The sequence below is a fragment of the Marmota monax genome, unplaced genomic scaffold (assembly GCF_021218885.2).
Source record: "Marmota monax isolate L192 unplaced genomic scaffold, Marmota_monax_Labrador192_F-V1.1 WCK01_AAM20220418_F8-fsc00024, whole genome shotgun sequence".
Lineage (NCBI taxonomy): Eukaryota > Metazoa > Chordata > Mammalia > Rodentia > Sciuridae > Marmota > Marmota monax.
The window spans coordinates 10,240,635-10,264,361 of NW_026695224.1; the positions used below are offsets into that span (position 1 = coordinate 10,240,635).

The 23,727-nt window shown below is 39.2% G+C and overlaps 1 protein-coding gene across 2 annotated transcripts in view; it reads left to right on the forward strand.

Annotated features, from left to right (window-relative positions):
- The window catches only part of Nup93 (nucleoporin 93), a 98,442-nt gene that overhangs the window by 26,144 nt on the left and 48,571 nt on the right, over positions 1 to 23,727 (forward strand). Inside the window, exon 3 of one of the 2 annotated variants that reach the window (XM_058575803.1) lies at positions 712 to 829. In XM_058575803.1, coding sequence (XP_058431786.1) covers positions 712 to 829 — 118 coding nt within the window. Of the gene's footprint in view, positions 1 to 711; positions 830 to 22,162; positions 22,539 to 23,727 lie in introns of those variants that run through there. The other variant, XM_046434680.2, reaches the window with a different exon arrangement.

Below are 23,727 nucleotides of genomic sequence, written 5' to 3' on the forward strand. Positions count from 1 at the left end.
TCTTCAAAAGCAATTAGTGGTCAGATAATAGTCTGCTGTGTTCCTGGACTGGGCAGTGGAGAGGGAACTTGTAGATACACTGGCATAGTGTTTGGTTTTGAAGAGAAGCTACGCAGAACTGGCCTTAGATTCTAGTTTGCTCTTCAGCAAATGATTGGCTGTCTTGGACTTTAGCTTCCTCACCCAGTGAATGAAGTTTGGAACAAGTTACTCCTGAAGCTTCTAAAATTTTGTTGTTCACTCTGTCTTTTCAGAGGTTAAAGAGTTTGTGTTCTGGAACTCTATGACCTGTCTGCCACTTCCTTGCTCTGTGACTTTGGACAAGTTGGTTAACCTCTTTGCACCTTAGTTTCCCCATGTATAAAATGGGGATGAATAATTACACCCACCTCTGGGGCTTCTTTACTGTGAGGTGTTTGGAGTTGCTAGCCTATGGCAGTATTCTTATTCTAGAAAAAGCCCTCTAATTGTGGCATGATCAGAACTCAGATCTCTCCTATTTCTAAATGCAGTGTTTTGTCTGTGTTAGCCATAGATGATGGATCTTTATGGAGTAGGTATGTAACATCTATATGAAAGTATCTGACAGTAGATAAGAAATTTGGTGAAAAAAAACCCAAACAAACATACTCTGCAGTGTGGCTTGAAGCCTATTGGTTGTCCTAACCTTACTTTTCCCTTACTTGTCTCCCTGCCTATATCCCTATATAGGTCAGTTCTCCTTGGGTCTCGGGGACTTGACATATCCCACATTTCCCAGCGCCTGGAGAGTCTGAGTGCAGCCACCACTTTTGAGCCTCTTGAGCCTGTGAAGGACACAGATATTCAGGTAAGGCTGCCAGGTGCAGGTAAAGCCTGTAACCCAGGCTGAAGGCCCTACACTGTTTGTTTACCACCTCATTTAGGAAGTTCAATTTTCTTTGTTAATTTTCTTCTTCCCCAGATTTTATAAGAATGGGAAATCTGCTTTGGCAGTATAATGGAGAACACTGGATTATTTTCAGAGTGCTCTGTATGGCTGAATTTAAGAAAGCGATTCCAAACTGCACTCTCGATAACTTTATGAGAACAGATTTCTTTTCTTTCCTTGGGCTTAATCCAAGGCACAGAGACATTAGTTCTAAGTTCCTCTTGCTTCCTTTACTAAATCTCAAATAGTTTTACTATTCATCTTTCACATTTCTTTTCCATATCTTCCTTGTATTGGTTGGAAAAGAGCTTGGGAAAACCTAGAGTACTATTTACTGAAACCTACTCAGTGATTTCCAGAATGTGTTTGGCTACATGAGTGGACTAGGAAATGGTGTAATTGGGACTGCAGTCTCATCAAACCAAATATGCCACTAAGAGTTGATAGTTGTTTTAATCTAATAGGAAAAACCTTCTGGTCCATGATGTTTTGAAGAATTTGAAACACTACATTTGTGTTTTGATGGGACAGTAGAGCACTATTTTTATCATTGGTTTACCGTTTATGTTGTTGTTGTTGAGATGGGTCTCACTGTGTTTCCCAGCCTGGCTTCCACCCCTGGGGACAAGCAATCAATTCTCCTTCCTCAGCCTCCTGAGTAGTTGGGACTACAGGTATGTGCTACTATACCTGCCTTTATTTACCTCTGAAATGAAAAGAACTCAGGCCCTGAACAGGCAGATCTTAGTAGTAATGGGTACTAATTACGTTATTCTTCAGGCTTACTTTGAATTAATACTCTACCCCACTAGCCTTCCTAAGAACCATTTTAGACCATCTGATGGCTATGTTTCAATTGTATTTATTCTAATTTAGAAACCTATACTTTAGTTGAGAGCTGAGTAACTACAGACATTCATAAATTTTCCACTTGTTGATATGTTCCCAAAGTATGAAAGTCCAGTGTTTTTTTTTTTTCTGGTTTTATATATTAAATCATATTTGCCTGTCAATGTATAGCTGCCTTCTCATTTCCATGTAATCTTAAAATAGCATGTATACTCAAACTTTTTTTTTTTTTAAGCTATCCCTCTCCACCTCCAGTGTAACTGCTTGGTGTTCTATAAACAAACACATGGAGTAGGGACCAGGTGAGCTGAATGGGACAGAGCTCAAATAATTTGAAAAGTCAACATATATTTTAGGAACAGTGCCTAACTTTCCAACAGTGTGGAAAGAAATGGCATTGGCTAAAAGGTTGGTTTCTTTTTGTTTGGGTGTTTTTAATGTTATAAAAATATCAAAGAAGATGTTTATTTGAAAAAGTAGCTGCCTTTAACTTTTTTCTTTGGCATTCTTGGAATACCTATTTGGAATACTCAGTTGCATTTATTAATGCACTTCCTGCATCCTACTGATGTGGTACTCCATTGAGATTTTGGCAGGTTTATAAATGTATCTAGTAGCAGTGATCAGCTCGTCTAACTTTGTGCTTAATGCAAGAACACAGTCCTGCAACACCCCCAATTAGAGAGTGTCCTAGCAATACATGCTTGTCACATCAAAGAGAATTACTTAATTTGGAAAGAGCATGGCCATGAATTTTGGTTCTGGGTGGGAACTCTTTGAATTTTGAGATTAAAGATGTTTCCGTTTTAAAATTTCACCTCTTTGGCTGGGAGTATAGCTCAGTGGTAGAGTGCTTGCCTAGCATGCCCAAGGCCCTGGGTTGGATCTTCAATACCATTTAAAAAAAAATTCACCTCTCTTGGACTTTCTACAGTAGCTTCAGAAATGCAAATGATCAATCCAATATAATTTTTGAGGCTAATTAAGAGTTTATTATCTTGGGGTGAGGGTGGTGGCTCAGCGGTATAGTGCTCGCCTAGCATGTATGAGGCCCTGAGTTCAATCCTCACTACCACATAAAAATGAATAAATAAATGAAATAAAGGTATTATGTCCATCTACAACTAAAAAATAAGTAAATAAAATATATATATATATTTTTTTTAAAGAGTTTATTATCTAGGCTTGAAGTAAAAGCTCTAGACTTGGTAGTCATGAAGTAAGTTCTCTGTTGATTTCATCTTCTTGCCAGCAAAGATTTACAGAAAAAAAAAAATGCAGCTTTGATCTAAAAGTCTGGGGCTTTGGACTGATCCAAACTGTTTAAGTTTATCAATAGGGATTGGGGGATTTTAATTATTGTAGGGTTTAGTCAACCAGTGTTTAAACTTCACATACACAAGGGAGTATCATGTCTGCCCCTGATTTGTATAGTTGCCAAATGTAAAAGATAAGCCACCTTGCATCTTTAGCATGGAGTGGTCCTCTTAATTCTTCTCATAACGTGTTGGTTATCTAATAAAAGTGAAATTGGACATTTTCAGTTACATTTTGTAATTGAAACAAGTATAAAATTGGACATTTTGGTTTTAGAAAAGCCAGATATGCTATCTGATGATCTTTTCTTCCTGTTTATTTTAATAGTCTTGTTGAATTCATATACCAGAAATCTAATGAACTTTTGTATATAAACTTAGATTTTTTTCAACCAGTACTTTTTTTTGGGGGGGGGGGGCGTGGATAGTGTACCCAATCTCAAGTGCCAAATATCAGCCAGAGTGAAATTATTAGATCCTTTTACAAGATCCTTCAAGTACTATTTATGAAAGGAAATGCTTATGCATCTTTTGACAGACGCTGTCCAGGACTTTATACTGTCCATTGTTTGCATTTCTTAAAAGCTTGAAAGGGCATTTTCCCATGTATAGATTGTTCTTTTCAATTTGGTAACTATTGATTATATTTCCTTCTGTTTCTAATGGAGTTTGAAATTAATATGGGTTTTTTTTTTTTTGTTACTGTTTTGTTGTTTGTCATAATCAGTGATGTTGGCCTGCATCGAGACTGCATTTAAAAAAAAATTGCTGTGGCCAGCAATGGTAATATATTTTTAAAAACCCACTTAAATATACATATGGATGATCGTAGTAGAATTTCTTAAAATGTTTATTGATTCTGTTTTTTGGAAATGACCATAAAAAGGCCTACAAATTTGTGTAATAGAGTTAAGGAGCAGTAATGTAATTGGACATACTGCTAAAATGACTGCTGATCTATTCAAAGTGACTTTGTGGTACTTGAGTACAAGTCCTCTTACAGAAATCCACTAGCTCACTCCTGTCCTTGGAGAAAAAATACTGAGGGCAGATTACACATCTTTTCTACAATCTGAACAGACCAATATACCATGGATGAAATGTCTCATATAGGGGCTGGGGTTGTGGCTCAGCGGTCGAGCATTTGCCTAGCACGTTCGAGGCCCTAGGTTCGATCCTCAGCATCACATAAAAATAAACAAAATAAAAAACTATTTTCCAACTAAAAAATAAATATTTTAAAAAGGAATTGTATTATATAATAATAAAGTACAAATTTATATAGTTTGGTAATATTTTGGACTTTTTCCCTAGAATGTGTGTGTATTTCAAGAAGGCTGGGTGGAAATAGCCCGGGTAGGACTTAAAAACAGGAGCTGTAGTTTCCCAACATTAAGAAATAATATTTCTAAATTGCATTAGGTCAAAGCAGTGGTGTTATTGATAAATCTACTACATTCCTAGGGATGCTGCAACAAATTACCACAAACTTAGTGGCATAAACTATAGAAATTTATTTCACAGTTTCATAGTCCAGAAATTTGAAGTCAAGCAGCACCACACTCCCTTCCTCAGCTTCTTGATTCTGCCCCTTTTGGTGTGTTTAGCTCTCTGTGGCCTGTGGTATAAGTCCAGGCTCTTCCTCCATTCTATAGATTCTCCCTTTTGTCCAGTCTACCTTTCCTTTCTATTGTAGGGATGGGATACCAGTCATTGGACTTAGGGCCCATCCTAGCTCCAGAATGATCTCATCCCAAGATTCTTAATTAACATTTACAAAGACCTCTATGTCCAGATGAGATCATGTTTACCAGTAGTAAGGGTTAGAACTTGCACATATCTTTTTGTGGGGCCACACTTCATTCCATTACAAATCCAGAGTGGATTGTGCCAGAAATTTTAAAACTTTGTAAATATAAAATGTGTTCAAATCTAACTATAATTCACAGCCAATTGGAGTATGAAGTATTAGGATAAGGCATCTATTGTTAGTTGTTACAGTGACTGCAAGTCCCAACCATGTATCTGATCTTATCCTTGGTGTTCTCTTTGGGACTTGGGGAAGTGAGACTGACTACCCCTACTCGATTCCACAGTTCAGTAGTAGCTACTCTCTGAAAACAGGTCAACACACAGTCTATATTGTGCTTGAGAGACTTCTACAGACACATTTTTTTTTTTCCAACTAGAAATAGTCTTCTTCTCATAAAGTATTAAATATGTAGATTTCAGGATTAGTATAGGTATAAATGGTGGCATGTGCCCAGGTAGGAGGAGCTGCCTTGTGCATGTATATTCTGTGTTTCAACTAACAGGTTGCTAACCCTTTCTTTTTTCTTTTATACTTGTAGGTCTTTGCTTATCATATTCCCTTAGCCTGGAGTAGCCCCTATGGAGTAGCCCTTATACGATATGCAAACTTTAATTTCAGTCTAAGTCTCTTGAGATTTCCTTAGATACTACCTCTTCCATAGTCTTCTCAGATCCATCTTCTTCATAGCCTCCAAATATAATATGTTGGCTTTACTGCTTAGGAAAAGGGAGATTTCTAATGCTTCCTTACAAAGTAAAATTATGAAGAATAGGTTGTTGGACTTAGCAGCCAATTCTAATATTAGTGAAAACTCAGCTCTTGATACGAAAAATAAAACAAAAACCTTTATTTCAAAGGTCCTCATAATCTGCCTAAATCTCTAGATGAATATCAGTCTTATATCAGTAAAGAGAAAGAGAAGTCTTAAACGAAGGATAAAATAACCATAAGAAAATTAGAGTCAGGAAAACTGATCTATCACATCCAAAATTAATGGTACAAAGATGGTTAATTTGCCAAAACCTTATCACACTGTATCCATAATATTTTTTTCTGTCCTTGGAAAGATAGAGGGTATTCAAACCACTTTTATTTTATCTTTTAAAAAGTGAGAAGAAACTCAATGGTAAGTGTAAAAATGAATCAGTGATATTGTAACCTTTCATTACCTAAATTGTTATTTTAATAGTTTACCTTTTAATTTTCTATCTTGAGAATTTCGATACTGCTGTATATGACAGTGAAGAGGAAAAGTAGTTGTGCTGTTAATTGTATATTTGTAGTATTGGTGAGTTGCTTGGGAACCAGTTACAGAAATCCTGTGACAGTTTGTTGAGAAGAGGGTCAGACTCGCCTAGAGTGATTAGTGTGCTAATAGCAGCTCTTCAGGAACATTACTGAGTAACAATTAATACTGAGAAAGAAGTGTGGTAAATTTCCCTAGTTCACATCAGTTGAGGGAAAGTGCAATTGAAGTGGGTGAGCAGTGTCCTAATTCTCGGACTAGATTGAAAGAAATGCAGTTGCCATTTCATCTGTTTCTGGAAACTGAAATGGCTAAATGTGTGCCAAGGAGAGTTCTTACGTAAGAAAGAGCTGCTGTAGTAAATCTAAGAAAGAGATAAAATTCATTCACAAAGATTTGCATCTATTTGCACACCGATACTTTGTATGACAATTCTGAGACATGACTGAAGTAATCTGACACACCTATCTTCCATCTTGTTTTTGTACTGAATGTGCTCGAGCCGCTCCTCTGTGCAAAATGGTGACCTAGCCTAAATTGAATGAGTAGAAATTTTGAATTATACGCTATGAATTCTGAAGGAGTAAGACTTTGCTCTCTAATGTTTTTCACATAATATAAAAATATGAGACTCTTCCATGCCTCTTATATTTCAGGTTTTTAGTTAGCATTTGTTTATTTATCTCCTTTATATACTCTTGCCCCTAAGAGAATCTGTGGGAAGCTTAGGGTAACCTGTCTTTGCATTTATAGACCTCTTAAATGGGAATGTTTTGCCCTTTTCGAGCTTAAAACAGCTATCTACACTGGACTTCACACAGCCTGTAGTTAATGCTCTTGAACTCACTAGCAAATTCTCATGGATCCACACTAGTAGTCGGAGAGAAGCCCTTTCCTGAGATACCAGGTATATTTTAGGTGTAGAGGCTGAACTGCATGTAGTAAAGACGCAAGGTGATTCTTTTTCAGGCACAGTCGTGTAATGCTTTGTTCCATGTGTGAACATAGTGCATGGAGTCTATACTATCTTGCTTAAAACTCATGAATATTTGCTGTTTCTTGTCATACATAAATGACTCAGCATAAATCTCTGAGCTGGGAAAAACTAGCAAACGTGTTAAAACTAAAATGGGGTCTTCCCAGAGGTAGGCTAATGTGCCATCTTGTTTTGTGTTTATTATCAGGTAGCCTAATGCTGATTACTGTACTAAGAACAGAAGTACTTTAATTTTTTTCCTGTTCCTGATAAGGGAAAAGGTAGGCATTGTTTCTGGTGGCAAAACATGCGATTCATTAAAGTATTCTGTGAATGGAATTAAAAATGGTAACTTTGGAATAAAAATGTGTTTGTATAAAATGTGAAAAACTGCTTTTATGTGAGCCAGGCACATAAGATTTCAGTCCTTTTATTTATCCATTCACACTTACTCTTGAATGCAGGGCTTTCAGAACAAGCAAGTAAATGGATGCTGAATGCATTCTGGGAAAGCAGGAAATGACAGGCCTTTTTGTCTTCTCAGAGGTTTCTTGTATCCTGTAGTGAGCAAGAGAATATCAATTACCAACTTAAAGAAGAAAAAAGCTGGAATGGTTCTATAAGAGTATTTTGGAACAAGCCCATAGCTAAAATATTTATCTAACATTTTAATAGAGCACTTCAGTATTGGCGAGGCTCCGGTGCCTTTGAACTGGAGTTGAGTCATCCCCTCCCTCCTTCCCTTGCTCTCTCTTAACCTGCCGATATCTATTGATGCCCCAGCACTCTGGAGATGAGGAACGTGTATTGTCATCTTCAGTCTGGGATCTTTAAATTGCTTGGTTTCAGGAGCCAGAAATGGGAAGGCTTTTTATCTGCTGAACTATTTGATACTGGAGTGGATGTGATTTAAATGGCAGTTAAAGCCTCGTCGAATATCGAATGCATTACTGTAGACCAGTCTGTCATTCTCAGATGGCAGCCTGGTGCACCACTTTGATCTGCTTGCCACAGCGCTTTGTGATCTCTTATTTCCATTTTGGAATATCCGATTCAGAGCTTTCAGGCCTGCATCCTGACATGGCTCTTTTGATTGGTGGTAGTTGCAAAGTGTCGCTCCCAAGTTAAAAAAACTTTGGGGCTCAGATTGCTAGTGTCTCCCTACAAATTCACATTCTGTGAAAAACAGAGTGTGGATCCAATGGAGGAAAGTTAGTTTCACTCCTTTTGTCATTCGTTTGTTTGGTGAGGACCAGGAAAAGACAAGAGGAGGTGGGGAGCAGCATCCCGCGGTTACAGGACCTGTATTTAGAACCAGTGTATGTCGCTTTTGTTTAAAGCAATTTTTTTCTGATTCACAAACGCTCAGCTTCCATCTTGCACTTCAGACGTCGAGAGGCTGAGTGAGTTCCCTAGTCCCTGTTGCTGGCAGCTATGCAGGCCGAAGGCCCTTGGTTGTGAAAGCTGCTTGTCTGCAGTGATCACAAGGTCAGCAGTGGTGCACGTGCCACTTTAATTATCATGGAGGACAGAGGGTCAGACCTCTCTTCTCACTGTGGAGTGGTTGTGAGGCTGAGGTGTCCTCAGCAAAATCCTGCCTGTGCTCTTTAGCAAACTGTGGCTCTTGAAGCACTGCTGCAGAGCTTGCGGAGGAGCAGGGCTGGGCGAGACACCCTGCCGAGAAATTGCTCAGAAAGAGCCCTTGTCCTATAAAGCATATTTACAGCTAGGACTGGGCTGTTTGTTTAATTTATAAAACAAAGGGGAGGATCAGGTCTGCAGAATATAAGTGAGAGTGTGGATTTGCAGGCTGCTTTCTATTATTCCTGCCTGATTTGGTTTATTTCTTGGACTGGCATGAGCAAAAAGATATGAGAAAGGCTTTCCTCCACTCTTTTTTTTTTTTTTTTTTTAAGTATTTTGCAGTGCTGTTACTGTCTCAGGATCAGGTAGAAACAGTCATGGAAAATTATGATATACTTAATTTCAGAAAACACTGTGTAGTATTTGCTGGGAGTATCCAGTTCTCTCCTTGATTCTCTTATTCATAGTGCATATCAATCTGTGTCAGCATGACTTGTCTCTAAATGAGCAGGGCCTGGTGGATCCTTTGAGGTTTACCTGCGTTTACAGAAACGCTTGGTTCTGTGATGAGGCTGCCCGGGATGTCTTAGTGTTGAAGAATACAGTGATGGGTGTTATTCATTCAAGGTGCTTTTAGCAAATCAGTGCTTCTTAACCAATTCCCCCCCAGCCCGGCTTGCCTAAGAATGAGAGATACTTTTATAAAATGCAACAAAAATAAATCATTAGAAAAAAGTGAAATAAAGACATGTAAAATACAAGCCCTGATTTTTAAAATTAGATTCAATAGACATAAAATTACTCTGTCAGATTGCTATAAAATTTTCTAACTGCTGGTTCTCAGTATTTGTACTTTATCTTCTACAGATTGGTAGTGCTCCTTTGATTATACTCTAGGAGTGTGAGTTTAAATAGTTCTGCCTGCCTGCCTCCTTCCCTTCCTCTCTTCTTTTTTTTTTTCCTTCCCTCCCTCCATACCTCCCTCCCTCCCTCCCTGTGCAGGGAAACACCACCATTCAAAGACAAGTTTCGGGGCTGGGGTAGTGGCTCAGTGGTAGAGCGCTCATCTAGCACATACGAGGCACTGGGTTCCATCCTCAGCACCACAAATACATGAAATGAAGATATTGTGTCCACCTGCAAGTAAAAAATAAATATTAAAAAAAAGAAAAAGACAAGTTTAAATTTCTGTCTTCTCTTTTATCCCACCTAACACCAGGGAGGCAAAGCTGAGGTTTAATGAGCATGGATTATGTCCAGACGCTGTGCTGCGCGCTTTCTGGGCTTCTTCATCTCCTCTTCCCAGCAGCTCTCTGAGATGGATACTTACTGTTAATCCCATTTCCCAGAAAGGGAACCCAAGACCTTCAGAAGCTAAGTATGCCAGGCTTGAAGTATAAAATAGAAGTGTAACTGATTGCATATTTAGAGCAAAATAAAGAATAGAGAGCCCTCAGTGCCAGAGAAAGAGGAACCATCTTTCAGATGGATTTGGTGGGCATTGGTTTTATTTACATGAACTCGGTGAATTAACGTTTATTGAGAGAAAAACTGGAGCATACTTTCTAATCCTCAGTACAACTCCTGCTGGGTTTCGAGGGGAGGCCAGTTTCACAGGAAGCCAAGCCTGCTTCATCTGGTTATCTCCAGGTGCTTGCTTTTTTGCCACAGTTTTCTGCTTGCTGAGCTGTCAGTTTAATTTACTGTTTTAAGCCCAGCCTATTATTTCTCAGGTTTGCTGCCCTACAGGTACACTGTAAAGGATTTCTGTGAAATCTTGGAGCAGCATTGTGCTTTTGAAAATGGGTTGTGTTCAACTTCTTGCTTGACCTTCTTTGTTTTGTTTCTGAAGCTGAGCTTGGGTTAGAAGGATGATGCTAGAAGCAATTTAAAGGGCACATCAAATTGTTACTGTAATACTGAACTATTGATTGTTGTCTTATTTGTAGGTTTAATGCAGACCCATTTCCTTACTTAGTGTCTAACTGGCCATTAAGCTCTGGCAGTGTGCCGGAATGTTGAAATCTTGTATTGTGTAATATGATTTGGCTGTCTGAGGATATTATGTTTATTTGGTTTTTAAAGACACAGACAAAGCTCTCAACTTTATGTATACTCCAGAATATAGGAATATATCTATAGCAAAATTATTCATTGCTAGGAGACAGCATGAAATGAAGAGTTGACATTCCACAGAACATGAACTCCTGACTTATGCAAATTCTTCCTCCCTGGACTAACTGCCCTTGTAAATAAATGTGAACTAACGAAACAGACTGATGAAGAGAAGACTAGGCAGAGAACTGAAAAGGGGTGGCATTGAGTGTGCAAGATAGGTCACCCTTATGCACCCTGCATAAGTGACCTCAGCATTCACCTGGTACTGCCCTCCTGGCATGGAATTGAAATTAGAATCCAGCTGCAGGGCTGTGCAGTGTCCTGCTCTGTGGAGGAAGCTAGGCAGCGGCTCAGAAGTGATCATTGGTTGTAAAGAACTTCTGCCTTCTTCTTTCACAGGCTGGGCACTCTTGACTGAAACTAGAGGGTGTGCCTTCACCTTGGAGTTAAGGCTGAGGGAGTGAGATGACAAGGAAAGCTGGGATATTTTAATTTTTTTTTGGGGGGGGGGTACTGGGGATTGAATTCAGGGGCACTCGACTGCTGAGCCACATTCCCAGCCCTATTTTGTATTTTGTTTAGAGACAGGATCTCACTGGGTTGCTTAGTTCCTTGCCATTGCTGAGGCTGGCTTTGAATTAGTGATCCTTCTGCCTCAGCCTCCTGAGCTGTTGGGATTACAGGTGTGCACCACTGTGCCTGGCACATCTGAGATTTTGAGAGTATAAATGAGAACCAGATGGAAACTCACTTTCCCCACCTAATTACAAAAGCAAGACATGCTTAATTCAGAAAACTTAGAAAATGGCTCCATGACACACTTTTTTTTGACTGTTAGACTGCTCTGTGAAGTTCTTGGAACAGCCACTGTTTTAAAAATGTTGAGCTTTTTTGACCAGATACTTGAGACATCTTCTGTTTGAAATGACAAGGAAAATGGGTATCTTTTAACATTAGCACATGAAGTATGTATTAGAGATAGACTGTAAAAATAGCCCTCACAGCTTAGAGGTGATCAATTCCTATAAAATTATGTGCAGTCTTTTCCTTTATTTCCTTTATTCTGTAATGAAAAAGCTTCCTATTGAGTGAAATGTGATTTGAGACGTGTAGATTTCACAACTGGTACATCATTTCATTATCCCCTTCAAATCATTTCGAAGGCTGGTTAGTGAGAAGATTTGTGACATTGTCCTAATTTGGAAGATTTAGGGGGGAAGTAACAGGCCAGGAATTTTGTGTGACCTCTGAGGAGTGCATCATGATAATGTTGCCATTTGCATAGAACTTTTCAGTGGGCTTTGCCCATCATTGACATGTTCGTCACTGCAGAGTTAAGATGGGTCCAAAGGGTGTTGGCATCGTCTTTGTTTAGAAGGAGAAGAAATTGAGATCAAGATAAAGAGATTAGTTATTATCGAAGGTGGAACTTGAAACCAGATGGTTTTTTTATTCGTTGCTATGTATTCTTGTTATCATACCTTCTGAGGAAGGCGTCAAGTATTGGAATGGGTTGGGTAACTTCTATACTATTCTTTTCTGCAGAGATGCTAAGCCACTTCTTTCACTGCTGGTTGCATTTTTTAAAGTTCTGTCCCTGTTTCCTCTTGGACATTTTCTTCCCTATTTTTTTGAAGTTCCTAGGTGAAAAACTATATCAGTTCTAAGGATGAAAATGCTACTTAGAAGAGCCTGTGGATTCTATGGAGTGGGGACAAACCTCATGTTCCCATCCTAGGTTATACTTTGGAACAGAAAGTGACCAGGTGTTGCTCTCCTTCCTGTGAAGGGGCTCAGGAGGTTTGAACTTCCTAACACTGGAGCCTGTTGCTGGCCTTGAGCTGTCTGAGTAGGTCATTGCTGCCAAGAGAAATGCGTGGTGGCAACCTGGCACAGGTGCCGTATTTGGAACTGTAGGTGGACTACAGCGTCAGGGTTAGAGCATATTGGGGGAAAGGTTTTTGTTTGTTTGTTTGCCCCCTACTTTTTTTTTTCCTCTCTATTTTACTCCTGATCTCTCCTCCCCTGCTTTTTTCTCCCTCCCTCTCCCCTTCCTTTTCTGTCCCTCCTTCATCCTTTCATTCCATTTGTCTGTCTTTTCTTGCTTCTTCCTTTCCTTCTTCCTTTCCTTTGCATTCTTCTCTTTCTTTGCCACTTTCCCCCCTTGCCTCAGCCTTTTAAGTATCATAAGGAGCTATCATTACTAAGAGGAGTGGGTACCAGATCCTTAGAGCTACTAGGGATAGAAGGAAGTGGAGAATATTGTTCAGTAGGATTTTCTTCCTTTTCCCCCCTGATCAAGTACTAATAGTGAAAGGATTAGCTGCTCGATGGATGTTGGAGCCAGGCACTGTGCACCGCCAAGGCTGTCCTGCCCATGCGCTCAGCATATCTGGGTGTGAGGTGGCTCTGTGTCCCTGGGCCTGTGGAAGCCTGGCCTTGTGCCCTCCACAGGTGGGCCTCTTTCTTGTTTCTCTGCTGCAGTGCCTGTTTGCATTTTGTGCATTTGCAAATGCCCCCAAAACAGATTTTATTTATCCATCTAGCTATTTGCTCATGTTTTACTCTTTTAATAGGTACTTCAAAATGCATTTCTTTGTTTGTGGCCCTTGCCTAAGGCCTCTGCTAATTTTCTACTTTTGGTTTTTGGAGTCTTACTCAGCTAGGTATTGAGGGTCTAGAAGAGTGTTCTGTTATGTTACATGGTCAACTGAGGTTGGAGTGAGACTGTTAGGGTTTATTCATTTTTTGAGGATAGATGACACATTAAAGCCAAATCCTAAGTAGAGGGGAGAGTAGGGAAGAAAATGGCCAAGGAAAAAGACGACTTCAGTTTTGTTTCTCATGTTTTGGGAAGAAGTTGTAAATTAATCTGCCTCTCAATCTCATGTTCACATAGGCCATTTGTTAACTGTCCATCTTCCTATTGCAGAGCCCTTGAGGCATCTTGGCCTGTCATTGGGGCGAGGAGGGAAACAGAGTCACAGGTCTCATCTCTATCTTTTGAGTTAACCTTCCTTCTCTCTTAGGTTGGTTTTAATTTCTTTCTGAATTCCTCTCATGCCCTGCACACCTTTGGCAACTAGAAGCAAGCTTTTGGTTAGTTAGTTGGTGGTGGTAGCATGCTGCTTACACAGGCAGCATCATCAGCCCCTGGGAACTCTGAGGCCCAGTGCAAATTGACGTTGTCCCTGGGGGTGGGGCCTGGAATCTGTTTTAACAGGTGCTCCAGTGTGAGACCCACAGGGTCACTGTAACACCGAAGTCTAGGAAGACCCTACTTTTCCGGATGACTCAGATGACTTTCAGCTCAGTCAACCTGTGATTAACCCTGGATTTTTTTACCAGCCTGCAAAGCAGTTCATCTTCAAATATTTTGAGTCCAGAAAGAATTTGTAACCACCATTATTTTTCTTTGCTTCATCAGAATCATAGTGGTCAATAATATGTATGTTTAGAATATATGTGTATATTTCTTCTTAAATGATTTATAATTTGTCAATTATAGTTTTTTACTATGGAGGTATCAAATTTGATGTTAAGGTTGTAGCTCAAAATATACTGCCCCAAAAGCAGTCAGACCCAGAGGAGAATGAAAATAGGGAGACACATAGGAAAGTGATGTGGGGGATTAATAATCCCACCTTGGTTAATCATCATTATCCTCTCTGATTGCTGTGAGCGGATGTGCTTTTGCTTCTGCGAACGTTAATAATTCATGGATGGACTATGCCAAAAGGAGGCCTTAAATCTGGTCTTTCAGCAGATTACACACTCCGTCTGCCATCAGTAGGAGCCAGGAGAAGAGGAAGATGGACTTCTTGTTTTTATTTGTCAGCCTGATTTCCTCTGCCTTCCTCCTTGGCTTCTCATCCTCATTCTGTTTAACTTTGCATTGCTTTTCTTTGTCCACCTCCCCCGCCCCGCAATTAAATGAAGGCTGTAGGTCTTGGGTTTACTGTTAATGACATTAGATTTTACTTTTCTTTAGTTGCTAGTAACAACAGATGCCATGAGAGAAAGTAGAAGGCAGAATAAAATATTTCCTTGGAAATGTCTAAATCAGTCTGCATATTTGAAAAATGTATTAAAATGTGCAGCCTGTGTTTTAAAAATCATTTGAAATGCCTTCTCTTTGCTTTGTATAGGCAGTTGAAGATCCATGTGGCATTCTTTAGATAGTTGGGGTATTTTCCCATTTTGCAGATGAGGCAAATGACTTATGTATAGTTAGAATCCAGTTTTTCTGGCTCCAGATTCAATATACTTTCCATAAGACTTAATTGTCTTTTGATTTTAGAAATCATATATAGGTACCTTTATGGGGCATTTTACCATATTAAGTTCCAATAAGACATAGGTAGCTTTACAAAATACTTCACTGGATTAAATTCTAAATGGAAATTTGCCAAGAAGTACTATAATCTGAAAAGGCTTTTTGATAGTGTGTAGTTGTGTAGACATTTTCTAAACCTTCTGAATAACAATCTTCAACAACTTAATAGGCTGATCACTTTGTTGAGCAGTTTTCCTGTATATGTTTTGTTAAGTTCCCAATGTGGATAGAATATAGACTCCGCCCTTGTTACATTTTTAGTGCTTTAGGCCTTTTGAGGGAATTTGGTTATTTGAAATGCCCCAGTATTGACTGAGGACGTGAGATGGAAAAGTAGTAGAATTGGAAACGTTTTGCTGTAGGACTTACTGTTAAGAAACATGTTAATAAAACGATACCATTGTTTTAGAAGCCATTTTAGACACATTTCCATGTGTCCCAGCAGAAAGCCTGGTGGAGAGAACAGTGCAGGGAAGGCAGATTATAAAATCATCCTGATTTTAAAAAAATGTTTTAGAATTGCAGATCTCTGTCCCTGTTTTAGAGAAGGGCATAGCACAGGGATAAAAACCTGACACCATGTTTTATGGGACTGTGTAAATTCCTGGGGCCTAGACAAAGCTGTGTCCTCCTCTGCTGTGGCTGTCCTGCCTGATGTGGTGCATGAAAAGCGAGGAGCTCCTCTCCCCTCTGCCACCTTCATGTAGGATGAGTATCCCGTAGGGCATCACTGTTTTCTGTTTCAAACTCATTTTGTTATACCCATGTAAATTTTTACTCTGCTTAGTATCTTTTATAGTTCCTTTTTTCTTAAGACATACCCCTGAATATAGTTTTATCATATTTTGGTGCCAAATTTCACTTATAGCTTTGAGAATGCCATATTTAATTTTACCGTATGGATTAATGAGAAAGTAAAAGGATGTCTGCAAGTTTCCTTTACAGAAAAAAATTTAGGATCTTATAGTTTGTATGTTAGTGAATATGAAATTCTGACCCCAAAGCGAAATAAAAATTATAAATTGTTGAGGACTGGGTAGTTTAGTAACCCTGTTATTTTATTGGGGAGTTATTTATTTACTTATTTATTTTTAACCAGTATCTGGCCTCATCAGTGTTTTCCAGCTGTAGCAGAATAAGAAATATGTGTAGAAAAAATTTATTTGAAAATTAAGATTTTAGTGTTCTTCTCTAAAATAATAGTAATAATAAAGTGGACTCTTCTTTTTATTGTTTTGATTTTGCTTTTGTTTTCAGTGGTACTGAGAATTAACCCAAGGCCTCATGTATGCTAGGCAGGCACTGTCTTCCAACAGAGCTGCCTTCTCTGTAGTAAGCTGCTTTGATAAGCAAATCCAATCTCATGAGTATTTGGATTTATAAAAGAAATCTAGGGACAATGTTTTTAGCTTTAGTATTTCTTCATATAACAACTTCCCTATTGGATTTAAAATACAAATTGTCTAAAAGAATTCTGTTTACAATCAACCTGGCAAGAGATACATCTGTCGTGTAAAGCACATGGGTAACAAGGACTCCCAAGCTAGAAGCTATTCTTTTGCAACCACCATCACCCCCATGTAGTAACTTAAAGTTCCGCAAGACGGAGACCCGGCCCAGACCTGCACTCAGGCAGCTCTTCCCATGCAGTGTCACATCATGCTGTGCGAAGAATTCTGTGAGAAAGCAGGAGAGCCAAGGTCTAGGCTAAAGCCAGATCTGGGCTAGGTCACTTCATGACCTTGGCCAGATTCTGAGTTTCTCTACACCTTATTTTCTTTTTTTTTTTTTTTTTTTAACATTTGTCTGACATTTAATGAAATCCATTTATAAAGTATATGTTTAAAGAAGTGTTGAAGGAACATAATATAAATAGGTACACCTTATTTTCTTAATTTATGCCACAAGGGAAATGAAATTCCCTTTGAAATTTTATGGTTATGAATTTGATGAGTCTTCATATACTTTATTATTTCATTTATTTATTTTTTTAAAACATTTTTTAGAACTTTATTTATTATTATTATTTTTTTATGAGGTGCTGAGGATCGAACCCAGGGCCTCACACCTGCTAGGCAAGCGCTCTACCACTGAGCCACGACCCCAGCCCTTCATTTATTTTTTTATTGCAGTAGAATGTCTTTGTATATTCTGCCAGTTTTTCTCTGAATCTCATTTGTTCCTTCTGTCTGAATACTGAGGACTGGTAGATCCCGTGAGAGAGAGAGAGAGAGAGACAGACAGACAGGCAGGCAGGCAGGCAGGCAGACAGACAGGCTGGCTGGCTGACAGGAAAAGAGCTGTTCTGAGTTTCTGAAACCTGGGAGGCTGCTTACAACTGCAGCGAATTGCGCTGGAGGAATATTTGTGATGCCTGCTTCCCCCTCCCATTTTAGGCCCATTAGTAACTGCTTTACTGGGGAAATTCTTCTGTAAAACATTTTAATGTGGGAATCTTACTTTTAAAATTCCTTTCACCCAGGTGCATTAAGTATCCAACCTGCTTATAATCCCTCCTACCGTTTTTTGCTTGATGGTCTAGCAGAGGCAGAGAGCTCTGGGGCGGGAGGAACTCTTCAGCTTCTCCAAGAAGGGAGGGCTTCCTTTTCCCCGTTATTTTTTGACCCCTGGGCAATCTAGCTTGAGTATGAGCAAGAGAGAGTGAACTTTAATTTGTTTTAGTGCAAAGTAAAGACATAAAGAAACTGTCTTTTGTTTTTTGTTTGTTTGTTTTGTTTTGTTTTTATTGACTGCCTAAATTGCTTAAAACAACATACAAGATGAAATGTCTGCTATAAGTTAGCAGATTCCTTTTTCACTCTCAGCTGATTTGTAAGGACAGATGAGCTGTGAATACCACAGTGCTGACTTTGGGCCAGGGCCAGGCCCTCTGGAAGCCGACTTTGGGAAGTAAATACTGTTGGTAATGATGCTTAGTCACAAGAAGAGTTTGACGCTCCTGCGTGTTGACCAAGAACCATCTCAGCATCTGTCTTACCACCTAAGGCTGGAATTATTTCAGGAAGCTGAAGAGATTTTTGAAAGAACAAACAATGAACAAAAAGTAATATTTAACTTCCCTTTAAGCAGTTGTCTGCATCTGCCTGGGTCTGGCCTAGAGAACACTAATAAAAATCAGTGAAGTGGTTTTGTTGAGTGCCCATTAAGGCTATGTACTGAAGGTAATTAGAATAAATATAAATTCTGCTTTCTAGAAGCTCTCATTCTTCAAATGAGAAAGCCAAGGTTAACTTTCCTATGTCAGGATCAAAATGCCCAAGAAAGTGTAAAGTAAAAGGCAAAACTGAGAGGGAGTGATGCAGGTTCTAAGTCTCAGGGGAGTTCAAAGGAGCCAAAGGGTGATGATGAATCAGTTGAAAGACAAAGTGAGTTTAGCTTGCAGATAGTGAAAGAGGAGGATGTGAAAGCAGTGACCTCCTAAGGCCAGGGAAGTGAGCTCAGAAAGTCTGTGCTAAGTAGTAAACCTGTCAAGGAGGTGGGGACAGACATAGATGGAATGACTGCCACACAACCCAGTGTAGGTGGCAGGTGCTGTCGAAAATGTGGGAGCAGGTAAGGGTCACAAAGAAAGGAGGGAGAGCATGGGGATGCCTATGGGAGTCGGCTTGGTCAGTGGAAAGATTCCTGCTGACCTGTTGTTCAGAGGCAGTTGTAATCATGCAGCCAGGACCATGGTGGTGGCTGAGAGAGTAGAGGAAGAGACATGTGAGAGACGTTTAGAATAAAACATCTACTACACTTGGTGTTTGATGGCTTAAGAAGGGTGTTCAGAAAGAACATATGAGGTTTGAAGCAAGAAGAATTGGTACTTTTGGTCCAGGCTGAGAAATTGGGAAGAGTGACTAGATTAAGAGTTGAGATCTCATTTTAACTTTTGGTGTTTTGGCAAAACATCAAAGTGGAAATGCCCCCAAAGCACTTAGAGACAGGGCAAGAATCATCATTGTCTTACCAGAAAATAGCTCTGACAGAATTTTCTAGAGCCATTGGCCTAGAGGTAAGAGTCATGGCAGTGAGATGAATATATGGAATGGGAAATGTATGGCATGGGACAAAAGGACAAGGTCTTAGTGAGAAGAGGGGAGCCAAGAGGAGGTTGGGGTGGTGGGCTGGGAAGGTAACTGGTTCCAGCTGTGCCCCACAAAGCCAGGGAGGCAAAGGTGGGGAGTCATTGTCCCACGTCACATGGCCTGTCATGCTCTATCATTGTAAGCACTTACCTGCCAGTAGTATTACTTGATCTTCCCAGCAACCCAGTGAACCTGGAGAACGGTGCCCACCACAGATTTGTAGAAGTTTGATTTCTGACTGAAGTCCTGCATATGTATAGCTTTATATTTGTTTGCTTGAATATATTTTACCCAGTGATTATTATAATTCTATTTGAACCATAAAATGGCATTGCACTTCCCTTTTCTAGTCTATTGCACTTCCCTTTTCTAGTCTATATCTCTGCATTTGTATTATCCCTTATGTTAATATATTGGGCCCAGGAATCTTCTACCCTTTTCTCTTTGCTTTAGTTTTTGGTGCTTAGGGTTGTGTAAGGTCAAACACAAAATTAAATAATGAACTACCTAATAGTGGAGCACTTCATGGTCATTTGGTAACAAAACAAGTTAGAGGAGCATCTCCTTGATTAGGTGGCATCTTCCCAGTGTTTTTATGGCCTCCACATTTAGGCATCAGGTCTGAAGGCAGGTTAGTCACCACTTTTCAGTCCCTTCTGCTCTGAGGTCCTTTGCAGCCAGAATATTCTGCAACTCAAGCCCTCAAGCCCAGCCTCTTGCCTGGTTTCCTTAGGTTACCGGAGGAAGAAAGCATCTGAGCTAGTTTAGAATTTATTCCAGCATAATGAAATATCCTCTTTATTTGTTGCCAGTTTACTGAAGAGGAAGAAAAGTCTTAACAGACTCAGTGAGGTGTGTTTTTTGCCTTTTTTTTTTCTTTAGTAAATAAAAAAAGAGGGTTTTCTCACTCCCCTATAGCGAACCTCAGATGTCTCTCTCAGGAACAGATTTACATCAGCGAAGTGGTTTGCTTTAACCACACTTGGGTCTTCGGGTTCTTTTTTCTTGCCCCTTCAATCCCCAGGCAGAGACTCCTTATTGCCGCATATCCACCATGTTCCAATACAGTATTTATTTGATCAGAAACAAAAGAGTTTGCTTCTTGCACTGGTTCAGAAAGAGGTCCCCCAGGATTGTCTTTTGTTCAGTAATTGGAGCATAAGCTGAGCCTGGTTAATTTCAAAGCTACCCCCAACACCCGTTCCCTCCCTTCCTCCTTGTGCAGTTTCTGAGCTGTTAGTGGTACCTTGTATTGGGTCTGGAACAAAAAAAAGCTTAAATTGTTGAATGTTAGCGACAACTACTGTGACATCTGCTATGGCACCGAATAGCACTGTTGGTGCAGTTAATTTTAAGTTAGGGCAAGAAACAAAACTAGAAAGCTCTTCAGTTTTACAGTGCTTGTTAACACATGCACCTCCAAATTATGCATTTGGTGCTATCACAATGAATAAAACAAAGGAAATCATGAGTTGATTTTTATGTTAGTAACATAAGTTCTTTCATTGTTATTCACTGCTCAAACAACAGTGTGTCCCTGTGTTCTTTTTAGTTTACTTGAGATTTTTGTTTGTTTGTTTATTTTTATAAGGCAGAAACGTTGGAAACATCTCAACTCTGGGCATTTAATTGGCAAAAGTTCTAATGTAAAAAAATAAGCCAATTATATTTTTTTATTTCAAAGCAACAAAGTCTGTGAGTTGGTTCTGCTTCTTAAAAGACAAAAATGATGATATAGATGAAGCAGCCTTAAGTAGCTAAACTGTAGGTATTAAATAGCCAAGTTAATATTTATATAAAAATATGAAATCTAGCCAGTATCACACATCTTTCAGTTTCTGCAGTATAGGTGTTAGATTTGCAACCAACAGATTACAGTCTTTGTGGGTTTTGCTTGTGAAGAGAGGGAATAGGCTTTCTCTTGATTTTTCTTTTGCTATCTGCATCATAATGATGGCCTCACTACCTGACTGGCCTGACTTTAATCATCTGGTACTGGGATCTTAGTGCGGTTCCATCTTTGCTTTTTTATACAAGCTTTCCTGTAATTGCCAGTTGCTTGTTGTATTGAATTTCCTTTCATCGCAATGAAAAACAGGTTAGTGTTTTAATGTAATCTTTAATTTTCAGGTTATACATTAAACCATGGAGAAAAAAATCCCTTTCTGAGGAGCACTTTTAAAAATTATAGTGGTAGAGGTGAATATTCATTACTTACACATCATATATTTTCCCCTAAATGTTGTACAAAGAAGTGACAGTTGAGCTGAGCATATGTTAATAAAAGGTCTGCATTTTCCTGTGTCACTGACAGTTTCATTGGCTGTATATTCCTGAAATGCAAATAACCTCTGTTCTGTTCAAAGCTATAATTAATCTGAATAGTTATTTAAATAGTATCAAAATCTTTTAACTAGTAAGAGGCCAAACATTTAAGATGGTGAATGTACTGTTCTGGTTGAAGGGCAGTGCGGCTGACAAGGGCGCAGTGATCCGAGATGCTTCTGTATGTTGGATCTACACATTCTGTATATTAAAATGGCAGAATCTGTCTGCTGCTGTATAAAATCTTTTAACTACCATTTATTTTAGCATTGTGGCATGTGCAAATTCCTGCTGCTCAGTTAAGGGACCAGCTTCACAACTGGTGTTACAATCTGTGGTCACAGCACTGCATCACAATGCAGCAAATGCATTTTCCACATTAACCAAACATGACAGCTGAAGCGATTATTAACCATGCAAGATGTCGGAAATCATCAAAAATTCACATCAGAGTAATTGCAGTGGCTTGGGTGTGGGGGGAGTATCATAGCATGGCTTGCCTACATGTTGTCTCTCCCCCTCTTAAATCTTAACTTGGTACAGTCCGTTAACAATAAAATACCCTTCTGTAACCTATAAACTGTTACTCCCATCAGTTTGTGCCTTCAAACTGATAGCTCACTTCCCTGGATTTGCGTGGAGCACCTTGGGTGACAGAGCTCTGCTCCGGGGGCTGCAGCGCACCCTTTTTCAGGGAGCCCTGTGATCTCATTGTCTAATTGGACTCTAGTGCTTCAGTCATCAGCACTTGCAGAGGGGTCGTGCTTTGCCTTTTTCTTCTCTCTTTTCTTTCCTCTCTTCCTCTTCCTCTCCCACCTTCCACCCCTAACCCTCAATTCACCCCTAACCCTCAATTGGGGTGGGAAAAACTTGAGCAGTGCTTTTCAGAGCTCATCCCACGCAGAAGGTATGGAAGAGCTGCAGTGACCAGCAGCATCAGCCGGTCTGCAACTCCTTAAATTGAACAGCTGCAGGTAGGCTTGCTGTTTATAAGAAATTAAGACGGATGCACCCTGGTAAATGCAGTGACAGCATGTTGCAGTACCTCTGAAAGACAAGGTTCTTGTTGGTTTAAAAATTTCAGATGAATCTGGAAGCAGTTAATTCATTTGATAGAAAAGTACTTGATTCTTCTGAGAATTGTTCAGATTTGTGTCTTGCCATTCTAATGTCTTTCTTTAAAAAATTTATTGGGTGGGGCAGAGGGGTAGTTGCCTAAAGATTTAAATAGTTAATTATTTAGAATTGTTTTGTCTACTTCATCTTTAAGTAGCAAGTAGTGTGGACTTTCTTTAGAATTTTTAGAAGAAACATGTGAAGTGCAGAATTCTTGTATGATATGAAATATGGAAATGGAATTTCTTTGCTAAAAGCAGATCCTTCTTTAAAATTTTAGGTGAATGTGTGTGTGTGTGTGGGGGGGGGTTTGTGTGTGTGTGTGTGTGTGTGTGTGTGTATAGGATACCTTACCAATGAATCCAGTCATTTATATTTAGTAATTAGGAAAAATTGCCCACAGAGATATTTGGAATAATCTTGCTGGAAATATTTTAGCATAAAGCTTTAGTGAGAAGAATGAAATAGTAACACCTGATACGGACTCCTTATTTATTATTTATTGGTAATTTAGATTAATATAGTTACTTTTTATTTCTCAAATTTAACCGCAAAAGAGTATGTGTCTTTTAAATATAGTTCATATTTTTGTGATTTGTGAAAGTGAAATTAAACTTCCTAAATCATGTAAACATTATCTGGAGAGTAATAGGATTATAATGTTGCCTGTGATACTTTTAATACCTAGATTAATTTCAAAGTTAAAGTGCCTTAAATCCAACATTAAAAAGCAGCTTGTTTATTGTCTTTACTTAAAAACAGTAACAAAAATGACGATGCATGCAATTTTTCATCCCAAGAAATGTGTTAGTATTGTGGGACCTGACCTGTAGGGTCTGGATCTCTTTCTGAAGCTCAGACTTTGAAATTGCTTACCTAGTTGAGGGTTTTAGTTCCCTTCAGAGGTATAGGACTTTTCTTTACTCTTAACAATAGGAAGGCTTGAGCTGTCAAGTCTGGGTTATGGAGGAGAGCTGCTCAGGGAAAGGGGCAAACTGTGAGAATTTGGCTCCCCTCAGCACGGGAAGTCTGGATTTACCCATGACT